The sequence below is a fragment of the Vespula pensylvanica genome, chromosome 6, assembly GCF_014466175.1.
Source record: "Vespula pensylvanica isolate Volc-1 chromosome 6, ASM1446617v1, whole genome shotgun sequence".
Classification (NCBI taxonomy): Eukaryota; Metazoa; Arthropoda; class Insecta; order Hymenoptera; family Vespidae; genus Vespula; species Vespula pensylvanica.
This window is the reverse complement of record NC_057690.1, coordinates 2776432-2796718: the sequence shown is the minus strand read 5'-3', so window position 1 is coordinate 2796718 and position 20287 is coordinate 2776432. Positions and strand designations below refer to the sequence as shown.

Sequence of the window (20287 nt, the reverse complement as noted above, 5' to 3'; positions counted from 1 at the left end):
TCTCTCTCTCTCTCTCTCTCTCTCTCTCTCTTCTCTCTCTCTCTCTCTCTCTCTTTCTTCTCTTCTTCTTTCTCACTCTCTTCCTTTCGTCGTTGCTTTTACCTTAATCCATTCCATCGAGCGAGAGTACGCAAGAGTTCACTGAACAGCTCTCAAATAGAAACGACCAAGTCTCACGGGGGTGATTCGTCGTGAAGATATTTCTACGGATTTTCGCACAAACGCTCGCATCGATTCTCCTCGAGCGATCGTTAAATTGGATCTCGTTGGTGATGACGCGTTCAAGTAAAGAGACGGGAATCGTCGACGTAAGGGAATAAAGTAGCTTTAGAAGCTCTTTGTTTATCTCTAGAAATAAGTTGCTTTTATATTTACTTTATCATTTAGGTTAGATGTATTTACCTGAATAAGAAGAAATAAGAAGATTAAAATACGTCTAGACATGCTATTAACCATTTCATTTTATTATAAGACTTGACTTTCATTGGGATATCGTTTAATAATATTATATATTACGTTTAATTAATTTACTAAATTTAATGATCGTGAAATTTGCATTGTTAAAGTACATGTCACGTTTAACAAATATTTTTTTCTTCTTCTCCTTTTCTGTATTTATCTATCTCTAGCGATGTTGCGTATCGACTAAGTCTAGACTATGTGCGTTATGCACGCTGCACCGACGACGTTACATGCATAATACATGAGAATACAACTGGACTGTGCTTCGAATCGGAATTATTTACTGTGGTTAGCCCGCAGCTCCCTAAAATTACGCTACCGACATTGCCTCGATGCTGTATCCTATTCGAGAGAAAGACGGAGAGAGAGAGAGAGAGAGAGAGAGAGAGAGAGAGAGAGAGAGAAAGAGAGAGAGAGAGAGAGAGAGAGAGAGAGAGAGAGAGAGAGAGAAGCGTGCCGTGTTAGAAACGTACATTCTCGAGCTCAACGTTTAACCACATCGACTTTTAACCACGAGCACGCTTTCTCGAGTGGCACGTACTACCACCATCCCAACGTAGTCACGTCACATGGCGCACCATTCTCTCTGCTCATGGTCCAGCTCCACATGCGTCCTTCGATACGTCACAGGCAACTTTTAAACCCGTTACATCTGTCTCCTAGTGTTATTGTATCCCATTTTATTTCTTAGTAATAGGTTTTTTATTTGTTATATATATATATATATATATATATATATATATATATAGAACGTAAAAATAAATAAAGTTTGAACGTTAAGATTATTTATTGAGTTATTATATATATATAGCTAGTAGCACATTTCACGTTTCGATCAATACATTAAAGTTATTTCTTTTCCTTTGTTCATTTTCTTTATCCTTTCTGAAATTGGTAAGCACTTAAAGCAATTTTTAATACATTATGACAAATTAATACGCAAATTTAATAATATATGAGAATTGCAATCAACAATCTTTAAACCTCAAGATCCACAATTCGCATGTGACCAACGACTATGATTACTATTTATTCAATCGCATATGTTATTCGAAAATATCTCTTGAAAATCGATGACGATTTTTAAGGACCGATCCGATCGTTTTCTGTAGCACTTGTCAGAAAAATAGAGAGAAAGAGAGAGAAGTGCCGTTTTTTCTTGCTTTTTACTGAAAACGCGATTCCATTTTCTATCTAGAGCAGGAACGGAGCGCGGAACGTAATACGAGGGAAAATGCCAAGTCAGAAGTCTCGAGTGTTTGCGAGACTCGAAGCAGGTCGATTAAAGCTTGTGCAGGTTCTCGCGTAGGATGAAAATATGAGGACTTCGCGGCGAGACGCTTCCTCGATGCTGGAAAATCTTCTTTCGAATTTTCGAAAAAGAAAAGAAAAAGAAGAAAGTGAGAGAGAGAAAGAGAGAAAGAAAGAGAGAAAAAGTGGAAAAGATGGATTGCGAGAAATCGCAATAATCACGTTCTCGTGAAACGAGAATGAAAAGAAAGATTTTCTCTATTTCTTTTCTTTCTTCTTCTTCTTTTCTTTTTTTCTTTCTTTCTTTCTTTCTTTTTCTTTCTCAAATTTTCAATAATCGATTCATTTATCAATGTGTCGATCGTTACGTCCGAAAGGCAAACGAAAAGTGTACCGAATACGTTTTTGACTTTGATTTCACGAAAACGGATTATACAAATGAAATAAATTCACTGGGCGAATAGTAATGAGATTTTTACGTTAAGTGATCACTCCGTAATTACAGTACGTACGGCACGTCCTCGTTTCCATTTATTCGCGCTTTGCCTTTTTAGAATATTCGTTACATTTTATTTAAAGAAAGAGAGAGAGAGAGAGAGAGAGAGAGAGAGAGAGAAGATATTGACAGAAAGGTAAAAGAAAAGAGATGTTATAAAAAAGCTTCGCAAGACTGAAGCCTGCTTGAAAAAGAATACTTATAAGGGTTGCTGAATAAAGAAACGTTGAAGAAAGAAACAAGCGACGATTATTCGTTGGAATTAAAACAAGTTGTGGTATATGCATTATAAAATCAATATAAACTCTTTGAGATGCATCAAGGAGATAAGATATTTACCATACTTTATCAATTTTTATTTAAGCAATTATCTAAGTCATTTATATCGCAAGCATATAATTTGCTTCAAAAAATAAACCTTTTTTTCTTTTTTATTCTTTCATTCCTTTTGTCCTCCTTTTTCTTTTAACAAGAACATACAACATTTCCGAACATCTCTTCCAGTCACTGAGATTCATAAAAATGCGAATTACGTTTCGTAAGAATTTTTCTTTAGGAATTCGAATCTTTTCTTATAAGACGAAAAGCACGTAAAGCTAGACGAGATAACCACTTATGTAAGACCGACGTCTCGCTTGCTGTCTCCTAAACAGACAGAACGATCCGAATTCCTTGAAGGAGACTCGCGAGGCACGGATAAAACGTTCGCCGATCGTGAAACCCATCCTAGTACCGTCGATACGACGCACGACGATTTTCATATTCGAGATAAGAGCCCTATAGTCGCATATACCCACTCCTTGTTACTCCGGACACGCTTTCGACAGTTCCAGTTGAATCCTCGATCAGTTTTTCTTTCCCTCAAGGGAAGAAGGAGAAATTTTCGTGGAAGATGAAAAAGGATGGCGTTGGGAAGAGAAGGAGTGGGGATTTGAGAGAAAGGATAAGGATGAAGGTGGAAAAGGGAAAGAAAAGAGAAAGAAGAAAAGAATTCCTGTCTTACAGGGAAAAGAAAATTTCACGCTTCGTGACACTCTGATCTTTTCTTTTTCTACTTTCTCCCTTCTACTCCTACCTCTTCCGCGCTCTGACGTATCCACCCTAACACGAAAAATTTTTCCTCTGAAATAATCTAACGAAAAACGTCGAATTTCTTCCATTTAATTCGTAATAAGAAGAAAAGCAATCTTGTGTGATCTTACACGTAGCTATACGTACCTGTATTGAATATCTCAAATTCGATTCGGCTTCGTAGAGAACTTATCACGAAGCCGTGCACGCGCGTGCCGTATCACGAGGTTCCTCTGGTCTACTTTTCTGATCGTGATGGATAAAGAAAAAACTTCTTGGAAGGATTACTTCTTCGAATAGTAAAAAGGTGTCGATTTTCATTTGAACGAAAATATTTTGTTTGATTTTAAATAAACGAAAGTGGATGTTATAATAAAGGAAATGAATTTTGTTTTTAAATTACGATATCTTAGATACAAAATTGTTCACCGGTGAATAAATAATGTATATCTACTCGAAGTAACAATATAACTTTTTCACTTTTATTTTCTTCCTCCTTTCATAAATAAGAAATGTAATACAATGCGCAACGTTCTTTCTCCATTGGAATATCGCGTAGGAAAAAGCCATGACCAATATTCTTTCCATTCCGGCGGCTTCGTACTCATGAACGAACAAAATGTCACTTGGAGTCGCGAAATCGTAAATGGAGTTGTTCAAAGCGATGACGTAGGATACGAGCATCGCGATAAGGCACGCAGCAAATGTCTCCGATCAAGTTCGAAGGGTTCGTATCGATATCCGACGTGCTTACGATAAGAGAACAAGGTGAACTTTATTTTTGACATATCAAATGTTATAATAAATCATGGAAATAAAAGAAAACTTTATATCTACATATTCGAAGAATTTTGGAAAATCGATTTTCTTTATGTATAATACAAGATGTTTTATTGAATACGGTCATAAATACATCGGTATATTTTCAACGATAAAACTAACATTTTTTTATATTTCATTGATATCGATTAGTCATTGTTGATATAATGATGGAATTTTTATAGATCTACCTTTGTCAACGGATCAAGTATCAACGAGAGCGACAACGGCGGCAAAGCGATCAGTAGCAACAGACGCACCGATGCTGAATTACATATTCGATGCACACAGTACTCTGAACAAACATCAACATCACCACGATCATCGTTGGGGTCCTCACTTTGAGAGTGAGAGTTCAGCGAAAAACATTACTATTCAAGCTGGTGCCAGCGTTGTTCTCGACTGCAAAATATCATTGTTGCAAGATAAAACGGTATGTTACAATCTAAGCTTCAATTCGATATACGATTAATCTCGTTTCGTTAAATCTAATCGCAACTGCACGTTAAATATTAAAGTATAATTTTTTTTTATTAATATAACAGATATATTGTAATTACTATGTAAATATTTTAGAATGGAAGAAAATCTCTAAAAATCATAGATTATCTAATCGCTTGTGAAAGGTTAATAGCGGTAATACGAGACGTATTTCAACTGTCTAAACGGTATAACGTTTCCTATATGACACGTTATGATATCGCGTAAAGCAAATATGTGTAGAAGTACGTAGGTATCCAGGAAATTCCGAGAAAATCTACGCCTTATGAATATGTAATGGCAGTGTTAGCAAACGAATAATTTAATAGAAGGACGAGAGAGATGGGGGATCAGAAATTTAGAAATTTAGAAATTAGTTTAATTTCAAAATCATAGAGAAATTCAATAGAGAAAATTTTATGAGAGGCTAGTACGATCGTTAAAGCGTCGATGAAATATTCTGTACGAACGAAGAGTTAGCTCCTTTCGCATTCAATCGTAACTATATGTAGTGATTCTTTAAATCGAACTTTTCTCTCCTTCTCTCACTGTCACCATCTCTCTCTCTCTCTCTCTCTCTCTCTCTCTCTCTCTCTCTTTCACCCTGCCAACTAACTCTCTCGGTCTGGTTCTTGTCGAGCCAACAACTCCGTGCCGAGCTCGAACGTGTTTGTCTTTCCTTCGGCGAGTCATTTTGAATTCAATCCTTCTTCCCGCGGCTTGTGTGTACATCACGTCGCACGTCAATACGGCCGCAATGGGGCCGCACTCTCGCCCGCGCAATAGTAGTAGATACACCGAGTCGAGCAATCGCAATTCGCATTACCTTAATACCTAAACGCAACTAGCATGTATACCTTCGACCATCAAGCTCAATGCTTTGAACCACTAACGAGAGTTGTACTATCTAAGTATCTACTATACAATGTCCGAATCATTAAACGATCTCGAATTGACCGTTCGTCCATTTACCGTTAAATCCTTTTCAAATATAGGATGAAAAGGACAGAGAGAGAGAGAGAGAGAGAGAGAGAGAGAGAGAGAGAGAGAGAGAGAGAGAGAGAGAGAGACAAAAATAGAGAAAAAGACGAGAGAAAGAGAGTAAAAATCATAATTCATAATTAAGTGGAATAATTTAGGAAAAAGGTTTAAAAGTTAGACATAGTTCTATATATTACGAATAACTCATTCTTAACTTTATGTATGTATTTCAAAGTAATGTATTATTCTGTGCACTCTTCAATTTTCTCCTGGCTATCCCCGATAATTAAAAAGTGTCGGGGAACGATCGTTTCCAGTAGGTACGTTAGCTTTTCCGCTAACTGACGTTTCGTACCTAACAAGCTCTCGACTTTCATTCAATTTCGAAAGTCGTTTGAAAATTCTGTTGGCTCAGTTAGCGAGTTCAAAGGGTCAAGGGAAATACCCTGAAAAGTGATGTCAAGTACGAAGAGTATTTCCGTCTAGTTTGTCACCTTCTTGCTATCCTGTGTTCCGGTTAACAAGCTGCCTCTTCGTCCAAAATTTTCAAATTTTCAATTTGCCCTTAGCAAAGAAAATCAGATCTCTCTCTTTCTCTCTCTCCCTCTCTCTTCCTCTCCCTATCTCTCTTTTTTTCATTCTACAATAATTCTTTTGCAAAATGTCAAACGAAGTAATTTGCTTTCCAAAGACCGATGACACAATAACGATAAACGAACGTAGCTAGAGCAAATCAGTATCAGACCATCTTCCTCTGTTATTTAGTCGACATCATCAAAGAAGCCCTTTGATGGTTCACGTCCGATGAAGCTCTTGATAGACGTTCTTCCATCAAATATCTCCTTTAATAATCGAACTCGCGTTATTACCAACCTCTACAAATACACATTGCGTTTGACGAGTTAATTTACATCAACGGAAACCTTGTTTGTCATTAGCATAATACTAATTACGGTCGCTACTAACCTACTGATCGAAGAAATCGCTTTCTCATCGTGTTTCTACAGTAATAGGAGCGTGTCAATTTCTCATCGGATAGACTTGTCGTATCAGTTTTTATCGGTATAAACATTTATTTATACGGTTTCTTTCACGAGTACTATTAAGAAAAGTATCCTACGAATACATAGTGCTAAAGAATCACATTGTTATTCATTTATAAATAGATAATTAATTTATCAATGTTAACAAACATTGTATTTCTAGATATAATCTATACGTTCATATAGCGTTAAGTAAAGAAAAGTATCTCTATAGATTTACAAGTAAAAAAAAAAGATTTTTTAAGAATCATTGAAACGAAAAAGCGTAGCCAACCACGAAGCTCGTTTTCCAAGTACGAGGGAAATGTATAAAAGACTCGTGTTCTCGCATCACTAGTGTAACTTTCGACGATAATTTACATAATTTGGTAATTACGGCTACGCGATATGTTCGGTATATATCAAAGAGTTACCGCTTTTACTGCTAATGGTTATGATCCTCTCGAACGTACCCACTCGCCCGTTCGAAATGCTAAAACGTTGAGAAACCCTGAACCACCATCGCTATCACCTCGTTCGGTTATGAATATATCCTGAAAACGATGCACTTTGCTAAACTCTGACCTCTCACTCTCTTCTTCTATGTCTCTCTCTCTCTCTCTCTCTCTCTCTCTCTCTTTCTCTCTTTGCCTGTCACATTTCAGAGGAATATGGACTATTAATATCATTGCTGTTGCTATTACTACTAACGACGACATGCTAACGATATTATCCACACGCAATTATCTTCGGCGTATAATTAATTAAAGATCCATAGAAGATCACATTTATTATATGCGTAACATTTGTAGGAATAAATTCCCGAAATACGAGACTCATTTCGACTTTTCCAAATCAGACACGTAGGTATAGACGTACCGTAAAACCATCGGTCACGATCGTAAAATTAAAACGTTTTTACGATTTCAAACTTCCATATGAAATAATTGATGGATAATGAATAACGGATGTTGGATGGGAATGATGGATAGAGCGTAAAAAGTCGTGCGTTTTGCGGCTATTATATGCCGGGAGTATCGTTAAACGATTTGCCCGTAGATAGGTATATGCGATTTTAAAAGGTCCCTTCAATTTTCTCTATATTCGAGGATCTGTTACGGTGAATATGTTTTTAATTGGACGACGTTTCTCCTCCGACAATTTATATATATATATATATATATAATTGAAATAATATATATATAATAATATATAATAAATTATATTAATTTTGTATGTATTAATAATATATATATATATATATATATATATATATAATTGGAATATCTAGAAGATACCTGCGCGTAATATTATATAAAAGAAAAAAAAAAAACAAGAAAAAGAATATCCTGCATTTCATATAGATGAAAATCTCTCATATTATTCTAGGATATATTCTACGATGAAAATTCTACATTCATTGTTTGTCATTCGTTACCATAGATCAATCAAATTAAACAAAGGACAATAGAAAAGCATTGAAGATCTTTCGTATCGATCATAGAAACGAGTTTTTCGATAATTATTTTATGGGATGACAGAAAGGTGAAAAGAGAGGTAGCAGCGATTACAAGGTGTAACCTGCGTGGAACGTGTGTGGCTATACACAACGCACGAATCTCGGTTGGGGAGATAATACCTGTATACCTCGTAGATATCCATGTAGAAGATGTACGATATCGCGTGCATTTAATGGAGTTACTCGGAAACACACTATCCAATTCCAATTACGCGGATAAACTGCATACTCCGTCCTACGCTTTCGCCCAACGTTCTCTGTCTCTCTCTCTCTCTCTCTCTCTCTCTCTCTCTCTCTCTCTCTCTCTCTATCTATCTATCTATCTATCTATCTATCTCTCTATTTCTCTTTCTCTCTCTATCTCTATCTCTTTCATTTTCCATCTCTCTCTAACGCGACACCTTCCAATCGGCTTGTTCTCTATTCTCCCTGCAGCATCCAACTAAACTTTCAAGCACGCTCGAAATTATACTTTTTCCAATCGAATGTTACAGATCGTACTTAAAAAGAATACTATGGCTATATATTTTCATAGCGACATATCATATTTTTTATTGAGAGAAGAAGGAAGAGACAGAAATAATATATATATATATGTATGTGTGTGTGTGTGTGTGTGTGTGTGTGTGTGTGTGTGTGTGTTGGTGTATGTATGTATATTATATACGAATGCACGTATGCACATATGCTAGAAGTTCTCAAAAATATCGATTCCAATCGTTCGAAGAACATCAACGACGCTTTACGCACCTGTTGATATTTTCACCTACTATCTATTTGCTTGGTTACAGCCTTGATATTTTATGAATTGTAGAATTCCACTTTTGTCCTTTATCAATTTTAAAAAGAATTCTAGAATATTCAGAATATCGATGTTTTCATATAATAAGTATATAAAATAAAACTTTTATCTTGTTCATAGGTATCTTGGGTAAGGAGACAGGAAAACAGTGAAAAAATGAATTTGTTGACTGTCGGCCATCTCACGTACACCGGTGACCCAAGATACACCATCGTGTTTCAGTATCCAGACAATTGGCGTTTAGAAATCAAACGCGTCAATAGCAGTGATGAGGGTCAGTACGAATGTCAGATCAGCACTCATCCGCCCAAGTTTATTCGCATAAATTTACACATCAACGGTAAGTCTTTCGTAACATCCTTCGAAATGATAGCCATGTTCCTAGAGAATAATATGTGCCTAGATAACGCTTACCTACATATATACGTACGTAGAATATTTTATTTGCAATTACTCGAGTGAATATAACGCAAACGAGTTCTTTGATGATGATTCGAAACGCTGAGTGTATCATATATCGGGTTTCAGTTAAATGTAATTAAAGGTAACTTTGAACGTGTTTATTGTTTTTACATTTTCCTTTGTGTCGACGATATCCGTATGCACATACGTATGTATATAATCAGCGAAAGTTTCATAGTACTTGAACCCTCTTTGATAAACTTACAATTCCATTCCATACCCTATTTCATTTTCTACGAGATAGAAGTTGTATTCATTCTATTTTCTTCTCGAGCAGTTCTCTTTTCGTGTATTTTTATCATTTTTCAACGATAACAATGTTTCTCTCGCGAATAAGCTCTGTGGGACATTTCGTTGGAGCTTCTTTCTTTTATACGCCGATTACCATGCTCATTACTGTACAATGCTACTACGGTTTAGAAAGCCGTTCAAGTCGTTCAGAACAATTTTCGTACGAAAACGGTATGATCCTTAATGCGTAACAATTTTTCGCTAGAATCGTTCATTTTAAGAAGAATTTCGAATAAGAGATTTTCTAGATCAAACGTAATGAGATTATTCGATACAAAGAATCTCCCGATTATGGTAGGAACGTGCGCTTAATGTAAATTTTAATAAAAAATAAATTCTTCGTTTTTATTTCTTATGTTTATATTTCAAAATTAATTAAATTATGTTACGTTATCGTTAATAACAATTTTTGTATACTTCCATTGTAATTACATTCGATCGATGATCTCATTGCTTCTCGTAATTAATAATAAAAATGTCGAAAGTTTCATAGAAAGTTTGGAATAATATATATATATATATATATATATATATATATATATATATATATATACACGAAAATAGCTAATCTAATTTCAGATACAAATGTTGGAGAATTTCATAAGGAGTAGTAGATCCATAAATTCCTAAGATATAGATAATCCAAATAAAAGAAATCCTTCGCTGATATTCGTATCCATTAGATTAGTAGGAGAGTAAAACGTAGAGGAAGAGAAAAGAATAGTGGAATGAAGGAGAATGGAAGAGAGCTCCGGTATTCCGCGAGCGATCGAACAAATTGGCTTCGTTCGCAAAGCCCTCGTGGTAGGAAGACCGGTTAGAAGGATAATTGAAGGCGAAGTGGCGTAGTTGAAATGGACGGGGAGTACTGGTGAGCCGACTATTCGATGAGACTGCGCGAACGAAAACGGAAGAAGTTGGTTTTGTCGATCCACGAAAGAGAAGTGGATAGGATTAATGTCTTCTGTCAAGCCGTACTGTACAATTCCGAGGATCCGTAAGAAAGTAGATAGCCAAGAATGGTCCTTAAACGTAACCGAAAAAGTGGACAGCTGCGGTGCCAATGAAAATTTCAATGCGATCTTCAAAGTTTTCAGAAGGTAGAACGTGACTTGTTAAGAACGCTTGTTAAGCAAAGTTAACTAGCATCGTCTAGAAAATGGCGAGAGATATTTTTTATTCGAGAGAAGCAATTTCAAAGGTGAAATATCGTCTGACTTGTGCGATTTCGAAGGAAAATTAACAGGATCGTTTAATTTTCATGGTAACAATCAGCCATAATGTCTTTTCGAAAAGATCTCTTAACTTTGGAATAGTACCTCGGCGAACGCTTAGCATCGAAGTTGGAAGTGATTAGGAACGATTTAACAGGATTATTCATTTCTCCAATTCGTCAAAACTAGTTGTGCGCGTTAATGTTTCGACCACCGGCCGTCGATATCCACTCAGGAATTTCAGTTTGCTCCAGTTTCCAACGGACCTATCGGGAAGTAACAAATACTTGTCGCGCTACCGACAAACCATCGAACAAACTCCTGTAACAACGTCACGCTCGTAAATTAATTCCGAGACATTCTGTAAGCGTCAAACTGCGGAACTAGCTTGGGAATTCTTTCTTTTCTTTTTTCTTCTTTGCTTACGATCATCTTTTTCTTCTATTTCCCGATGTAAAAAGGATTAAGCGAAACGTTTAAAATAATGTTCGGAAGTGTCACATTTCTTTTACTTCCATCTTCTCAAAGTAAAGAAACAAATGTCAACGCCAGTAAATTTAATGGGCTGAGCCTTTACGATTTTTGAGATAAAAGTTTTGATTGAAAAACTTTAACCATAGTATTTCAGAGTATCACTAATGAGCAAATCGAGAGATCATAATTTTTACTTACGGACGTATTTCATACGATAATGTATAAATTCGAAAGAGGTTTGCGGAAAAGTTCACGCTGAAACTTCTATAGGTTCTCTTCTCGAAGAAACTTCTCGATCGCCTGTTTCTATGTCTCTCATAGAAAGAAATTCTGTCTATTCTATCTATTTTTACTCCACCTCGACGCGTTAATTTTTCAAGTCAGCGAATTAGACTAATTACAAAAGAAATATCTCTTCTCTGTTGGTTCACGTTCAAATATTCATATAACCTTGGAAAAATTGATGAAACAACGGTAAATATGTTTTTTATGATAGTCGTATATCTTTTCCTTCTCGTCCGCCCGATCGACAAAGTTAATTTCCTACTACGTAGTCGGTGCCAAGAAAAAGAAACTTTCATAACAGGTCGAGAGCTTAAACGTTTTGTTTTTTTAGAAAAGGGATTATGACACCTTCTTCATGAAGTTTCAGAAGATTCTTTCGTAACTTTCTCTCTCCCTTTCTCTCTCTCTCTCATTCAACTAGACGATATACTTTGAAAAATCCATTTCCCTGCTTATCTCACGGGAATATGCCATGAGTTCGTTCCGACGAGAAAATTTATATTATTAACTTTCTACAGTATTTGCGTAATGAAAAAATTATGTGCTTGAAAACTCTTCGTAACGTCTATTTCTATTATTCAATGGAAGTACATTGACTGGACGAACATCTTGCTTCTTACAGGAGAAGAGAAAAAAAAAGAAGAGAAGAAGAAATTGACTGTTATATTGTACTTATATGTCAAGAAAAATGATATAACTTATCAGATCAAATATTTCGTTCAGGTGTAATACGAAATCGATGAGCGTTTTCGTTATATCCACGAATTCGTTCAGACATGTTTAGCCGAAGGATTTGAGAAAGGATCCCGGTCAGATAATCTTCTCGAAACTACAGCATCCGTTGTCACTTATACATACCAAGAAGTAGAGGGCTCGTGTTCCCTTGTTGAACGAGCTGGCGAACGAACGAGGAGTAAGGGATCAGTGTATAATCCTAGACAGGAAGATATCCAACGAAAAAGAGGTAGCATCCGAATTGCTAAACTTATCTATACATCAATCTTTCAACGAATTTCTTTTACCTTTCGACAATTACAGCTTAGGAAATTTTTTTTACTATTAAAAGAGCATGTATATAAAATAAAAAAATATCAAAGATTCTCTACTTGAACGAATATTGATTTTCTTCTTACGAAATTTCTTCGCAAATTCTTTCGATCATATTCGACAGTTTGAACGAATGAAACTCTTCACACGTAGTTTTTACGAAGATATCTTTTATATAATAACGTCCGAATGAAACAGAACCTTGTACGTTATACGGGTGAATAATCGATCGATTTATTACGTCTCTTTCAACAAAAGATCACTTCTCGTCTAAATTTTTAGCCAATAAATCGATCTGCACGGAGCCGTCGCGTCTCTGATATTTTTCACGAATAATAACAGAGAAAGTAAAGTGGTAAGAGGTGAGAAAGAAAAAAGTTTTCGACGCGGTTTATACAATTCGTGGCACGGCAAACATCCTAAACGCTATGGCATCAACGAGAAGGAAAACGATCGAGAGCAGAAGTTTGGCAGGAGCAAAACATTTTTCACCTATTCATGAGCTCGAAAATATCACTCGAGAGCAGTCGAGATCTATACTCAAAGCATTTTCCTTCTTCATGATTCTTTTCCTGTGGCCACAAACATATAGACGCATACATCTATGCATACGGCCCAACTTGAATATCTCTCTTTCTCTCTTTCTCTTTCATGCATACATTCGTAAACCCTGACTCTTTCGATCTCGTACCTGGAAGAGATCCAGAAAACAAGGATAGGGTGGAATCGTTTTGAAGCGTTGTATGCATATATAACTAACGGAGCCCGCAGCACTGTTAGTTATATATGCATACAAGCGCGTGGACAAGAGCGTTTTGTCATTATTTATTGGCCCTATAAAATAAAATACTCGTGGCTCAAGTCGGCCGTAATCCGATAGTGCTCTGAGTATTTGGGTCAAAAAAAGAGAGAAAGAGAGAGAGAGAGAGAGAGAGAGAGAGAAAATTTGAAAATTATTTCGCCGAATGAAACGTCGAGATTTATTTTCAACGATAATTTATAATCTACGGCTTAACGATACTACGATAATACAAGTTTGAGTTTTAATCGCAAAAGTGCGAAAATGTATTTCCATAATGTGATCGTTTATTAATAAATTCTTATGGAAACGTTCGATGGTAGAAGAGATTTCGAGGCACGAATCGAAGCTCGATGCAACTTCATTTATTATTTATCAATGTATTTATATCGTAGATATTTATTAGAGATAAATATTGTTACCTCAAATAAACAATATAAATAAATGACAATACTCTTTGTTTCCATTCGAAAGATCTTGACAACGTTTAGGTAATCGCATCTTGAATTCGTTTCATCCCATTTCAGCGCCATCCGTCCAAATAGTGGACGCCGCGGGTCAACCGCTAAGGGACAAATACTACGAGGCGGATAGCACCATCGAACTGCTATGCGTTGTGCGTCACATAGCGATGCAGGTCCAGTACAGTGTCGTCCAATGGCTCCATGGTAATCGAACTCTGAACTACGACACAACGAGAGGTGGTATCAGGTTGGTCAAACATTCAAAATAATATATCAGTTCTAATCCGAACGCTTTGCGAATAATTCTTTCGATCGATTTTAACATTATTTTTAATTAGCTCTTATGTTAATTTGCGAATTGTTTATACTTAATGAAGAATTGCTTCCAAGGAAAACGGGAGTTGAAAAGAATTATAATATAAATCAGAGACTTTGCAAAAATCTTGCTGGTAAAAAGGTAAGATTTTTTTCCAATTAAAAGATTATATAAAAAATATAAGAAACAACGAGTCTCTTAAGAAATGACTTATCCAATTTATTAATTGGCTAAAGTAATTCCATTAATTATCGAATATTACGAGTATTCCATCGAAACATCATTGTTCGTTATCCAACAACTATATACGATGCACTCAGCTTTTGAGATAATTATTCTTTATTCTCGACAATACGCGCGTCGTTTCTTTTTCTTCTTCGAGTCTTCTCTTTACTTCCAACTCGAAGCCTCAGTCGGTGTAAATATTAAAGAACATTTTAACAATTAAAGGGAACATTATCATTCGACCAACATTTTAATGAGATTTCTTTGGGAAAGAATGAAGAAAGGTAGATGACTCGCGAAACGTCTGGATAGCAATTTTCTCAATTAGAAGTGCTCCAGAAAGACTAGGACAATTTTACTATTCGAAAATAAAAGGAAAATGGGATTAGACGATCAAGAGTCCTGGCACTTCTCTCTCTCTCTCTTTCTCTCTCTCTCTCTCTCTCTCTCTCTCTCTCTTTCTCTCTCTCTCTATTTCATAAAGACATTTTTAATACGTTGCTACGCTTTCATAACTCGATTCGATAAGGTCGAGTTTTAACTAAGTAATAGCAAGGCGTAAGAATTCATTATTCGAGTCGGTCTCGGTATAAATGCTGAGCTCTCAGCATCCGTAACTCGTACTCTTAGTTCTGTGAATAAAGTTCAAACTCGCTCGAAGCAATGGTCGAGAACATTCAAGCTCGTAAAATAAGAAAATTTCGGGCAATACCTCTAGGTTAAGAATCCATGAACAACGACGATGATTTTCGTCGAAATCGAAGGCGATACGATGAAGAAAATGCGTAAGAAACTGAATTCTCTAGACAGGACTTATCCGCGAACAAAATAAGCTTGAAACACTAAAACTAAAGCAATTTAAACTTTCCATCGTTGTCACCTTTCGAAACTCCATTTAAATGGTGCAACGTTAATTTTGTAACCGCTTGTATACTCACCACAATTGCTACGCGACGAGATACATACAATATAACTTCTAGTATGCACGTATATGTCGCCATGTTTTTCTTTCTATTAGTTAGGAGCGAGTTCGAATGTTTCTGTTCGAGTTACAAAATTGGTCCTCTAATTACCGACATGCATTATACTCGTTTTATACCAGAGTTAAAATTATACAAATACTCGAGCGAACGCTTGCGGGAAAATAATGAAAGCCAAAATATGTCCTTCCATCCTGCGAATGAACTATTATTTGCAATGTATTTGTAGTTTGGAAAATTATTTAATGAAACATGGATAGTCGCTTTGAATTTGTTATTGCCTTTATATTATATTCAACTCTATTTTGTATGTGGCTATATAATTAATTCAGTATTCTCCAGTACTATTAAATAAATCTGTAATGGTGCTTTTGTTTTATAAGTTACACTTAATTTATACATCATTAATGTAACGAACCCACATTTTACGAAAAGAATCGAATATAGCGAATATATAACTACGAACGGTTACTGCAAAAGAGTAACTTTGGTATACCACTAGAATGTAAAGGGAGATCGAGTTATCGTCTTTACAAGGAAAGTTATAATCCAACTTCAACTATTCGTGATGTGCCTTTCGCAAAGCGACACCTCACGTTTTCCCATGGTACGTTGATCCATGCTAAGTAAACCTTGGCGTACTTGAAAATAGATAGAACTGCCAGAGGGAGAGAAAGAGAAAAAGACAAAAAAAAGAGAGAGAGAGAGAGAGAGAAGGAGAGAACGAAAAAAAGATAATCGTGAAATTGTTTCTAACGACGAATCGAAAATAAAGTTGAAAATACGAAGACTTAAGAAACGAGACGGAAAAAAATAAAGACAGAATGTAAGATCTTCTTGGATTGAAAATGTTGAGCATCGGTTCGTAGACCATTACGAAGAGTAAACTCGATGCCACCATCGTAGACATTGCTAGCGGTAAATGGAATTAGTTTCCTGTGCTCTTTGTACATATCAAGGTGTATACACGGAAAGTCTCCTCTTACCTGAAGAGATAGAGCATGAAGGGAGAAGAAGGAAAATAAGTTACTACCTTCTCCTCTCCATCATTCTCTTTCTCGCTCGATCTCTTGTTACTGCAATATCTATTCGTCTTCTTTTTTCGTCATCGTAAAATTACCACGTGGTACACGTGGTCGCATAAACAAGCGACTAACGTCGCTTAATATTTTCCCCGTAAGCTCCTTCCGATAAAGAAGATAACAAGAATGGGAAAGAAAGAAAGAGAGAGAGAGAGAGAGAGAAAGAGAGGAGGACACTATTATATAGAAAGAAAAAGATGGAGACACTATTACCTTCGTCGAGTAAGAAATTAGAGCCGACAAGTGCTGATTTAACGAGCACTCGAAGCTGTTTAGTACGCCGACCTCCGGCATTTCCATGACATTATGGAGTAGAGTAATGAGAAAAGCGATGATAAAAGTGATAAAAGTGACGGTAGAGACGCATCGTCATCAACGGTTTAACGATCGGCGATAAAGCTAGTAAATTTGGTAATTTCGTTTGGTGGTTAAAGTCAGGAAAGCTTCGTTTCGTCTATAAAAATTAGAAAAAAGGAAAAAGAGAAAAAAAAGAGAAGGAAATATCTATGTATGTCGACCGATAGAGATTAATCGATGCGTGATATATGGTTCCGTCTATGGAGATAGGAAATAGGGCACGATGATAAAATGAAAGAGAACGGAAAGAGATTCGACGATCGTCAAATCGTGCGGATATTAAATCCATCGGAAATTTGGCATCGAAAAGAAATTTGCATACGAACGCAAAGACTGAAATTTGAACTGAATTACTTCGTCATTACTGTTCGAGAAAGGGAGCTGGAAAAAAGGAAGAGATCAATTTAGTTTTTTCCTCTCGAAGAGGCAAATTGCTAAGAATGATTACAATCAGCTCTAGAGTGTATCGTCGTGAAGAAGAAGAAAAAAAAAAGAAAAAAGAAGAAAAAAGAAATGGTCGAATAAAAAGTTCACGAGAACTAACCGAATAAACCAACATAATCTATCGATTTGCAAACGCGTATAGAGATAATCAAACTGCATTTAATCGTACGTTCGAGAATTCATTTAATTAATGATCATATAATCGAAATTTCATTCAGATTGTTGTTCGGATAATGGATTTTCAAGCACATTAGGAAATTAGTTAGGAAAGAATACATTTTATAATGATGTTTATCGGCGTGACTAAAAAGTATATTTACTGCGTATAAACTTCTTCTATCACAATTTGATCTTTTTATCTCTTTCTATTAACTGTACTATCGTAATCACAGAAACGGTAATAACCAGTACCTAATCAAATCGTATAAAAGTCCTAAATCGATCCTAATTCATCAACGTGTCATGTACGATACGATGGTTCGAACACGGATATAAGAGGAAAAAAGTTTCACATTTTTTTCCAATATCAACGATTACACGCCCCTATTATTAGCAACGATCGATCAAGATAAAAGCTTGCGACTCACTTCGCGGTTATTAACCGTGACGGCAAGAGGATGGATTTGTAGGAAAAAAGAAAACGGATGAAATTCTTATGATCATCGAACCTTGACCGAGCAGGAAAGCTTTGAAAGAAAAGCTTTTTTATCAAATATAATAAAATTAAAGTATTTCGATCATTAACGCTGAACACACTAGACATCAAAACTATTTCTAAACAATCTCCATTTTACTTACATGAAATTAGTATTATTAAATAAGTACAACGAAAGATTCTACAATTATAATAATAAATATAAACCTTATTCCTTAATATTTCATCACAATTCCAACGGGAAAGTTCAAAAAGGTAAAATTGATCGTTCGAAGATGTCTTCAATTCAAACGCTACGTTCCTTAAATGAGTACCATTTTTCATCACGTTCAAACAGCACGCAAAGAGGAAGTATTTTCACTTCGAGAAGAATAATCTCGTTATATACATAAAAAAGATGTTCTCACTTGGTTCGCGACGCAATTAGCTCTACGCTCGGCTGCGAAATCAAATATATACGTCGTTGTATTAGCGTATGGGACGTGTTGGTGTACCTATGTCTATCGTCGAGCCCCTTCTGGATCAGCAAACAATTTTCTTGGGGACTTTTTATCGTTGCAAGATAACGAGCGGACGAATTGCAGCGCAGGAATTTTTTCAATTAAACTCATTCCCTCTCTCTCTCTCTCTCTCTTTCTCTTGTTCTCCATGCTTTCTGTATCTCTTTTTCTCTCTTTCAAGAGTTAGTACGAGGTAACCCCTTTATCCTACTTTTTCTTACTACGAGAGAATCGTTCTCCAACATTCGCGTGTGTTCAGTTAAACGGATAAACGTGAATCATGTCGAGAATCGTGGTGACTGCGATTAAGAGCTTACGTCGTACCCGAATCTGTAAGAAATAAGAGTTTTACTTTCTTTTTCTTTACTCTTTTTCCTTTTTTTTTCCCATTACCTTTTCTATCTCATCCTTGTGAATAATTTTCATCCTAATGGAATCTTTTTATAAGTAATACAAAAAATGGGATTAACCGTATAGAATAATCGTCTTTGTCGTGACTCTACTGTTATCGTCGTTCACATCTTCTTTCTCTTCTTCCTTTTGCAAAGGAAAAATCATAAAGACCGTACCAGTAAAATATTTTTCACCAAAGAAATACGATCAAAATAGAATAGAAGTTCAGCCATCTTTTCATTCGCCTTTCCGAGTTTCCAAGAAAGCGTGCACGAACGGAAGACGGGCAGTCCCTTGAGGCCAACCTTCAACTTCTCCTTTCCTTCCCCCCTGCCCCTCCTTTCTAACCCCCTACCACCATTCCTCCGAGAACCGCGGTTGTTAAATTGAAACCAGCAATTAACGTACTTCGAGGAAGAGGTCGTCGGCGCTATTCTTCTCCTCGAAAAGCAGAAGTAGAGACGCTTTCTAACGAGAAGAAGGAGACCTACTTAATGCCAGTGTCGCTTGCCCGCTTGAGAAACCGTGATACACCCACCTACGTTCGTCATTTTTTCTTTTTTTTCTTTTTTAATTTTGCGCTGAGCTGCATCGATCCGCCGACGAGCGAAGGAAAAAGAAAGAAAGGAAAAAGGAAAAATTGGGCCGCGAATCCTTTCGCATTAATGTGTCTCGACGTAGCTATCGCATATTTCGTGTTTATGTTTATACTGGATAAACAGCATAACGTGAGACAGAGAGAGAGAGAGAGAGAGAGAGAGAGAGAGAGAGAGAGAGAGAGAGAGAGAGAGAGAGAGAGAGATAGGGAATATTTTTATTTATGTTGAAATTTAAATAATTAGTAAGAAAGAATGATTAGTAGATTTTTTCGGATAATTATAAACGGTAAACTTTATTTAAAAATTTGGTAATAAATTTTCACAAGTGATGATTAATTTTAGTTTATCCACTTTTATCAATTCTTTGCATAGATACATGTACGAAGACACTCGATAATCGTCAATTTTATTACATTCTAACATATCGAACTTTTTTTATACGTTACACGTTCAATAAAAAAATAGTTGTGCAACTACTTTTCTTCGAGATTTAATGAGTCTTTAAGATCAAATTAAAATATAAAATTGGACGAGGTTTTGTAATTATAGTTTGAAGAGAAAAAGGGAAAGAGAATATAGTATAATGGAGAACGTTGGATTGCATGCTCGTTGGTAGTAATGAGAAATTCGAGAAACTCTTCTCGTCTGAAATGTTTCCCATTCCACTAAAGGAACAAAGCAAAGAGGGACAATAACAAAACGAACGACTTTAAAAGCGTCTTACGTCTGATCGAATCGGCGAACATACCTTAAAAAGAACTTATATGCAAGGCAATAAAACTTGCGTTTATATAAAG

General features: G+C 36.0%; 1 protein-coding gene across 3 annotated transcripts in view; it reads left to right on the top strand.

Annotated features, from left to right (window-relative positions):
* The window catches only part of LOC122629846 (zwei Ig domain protein zig-8-like), a 142933-nt gene that overhangs the window by 117877 nt on the left and 4769 nt on the right, over positions 1–20287 (top strand). For all 3 annotated transcript variants that reach the window (XM_043813684.1, XM_043813685.1, XM_043813683.1), the window contains 3 exons: positions 4285–4532; positions 9024–9243; positions 14003–14186. In XM_043813684.1, coding sequence (XP_043669619.1) covers positions 4285–4532; positions 9024–9243; positions 14003–14186 — 652 coding nt within the window. The remainder of the gene's footprint in view (positions 1–4284; positions 4533–9023; positions 9244–14002; positions 14187–20287) is intronic.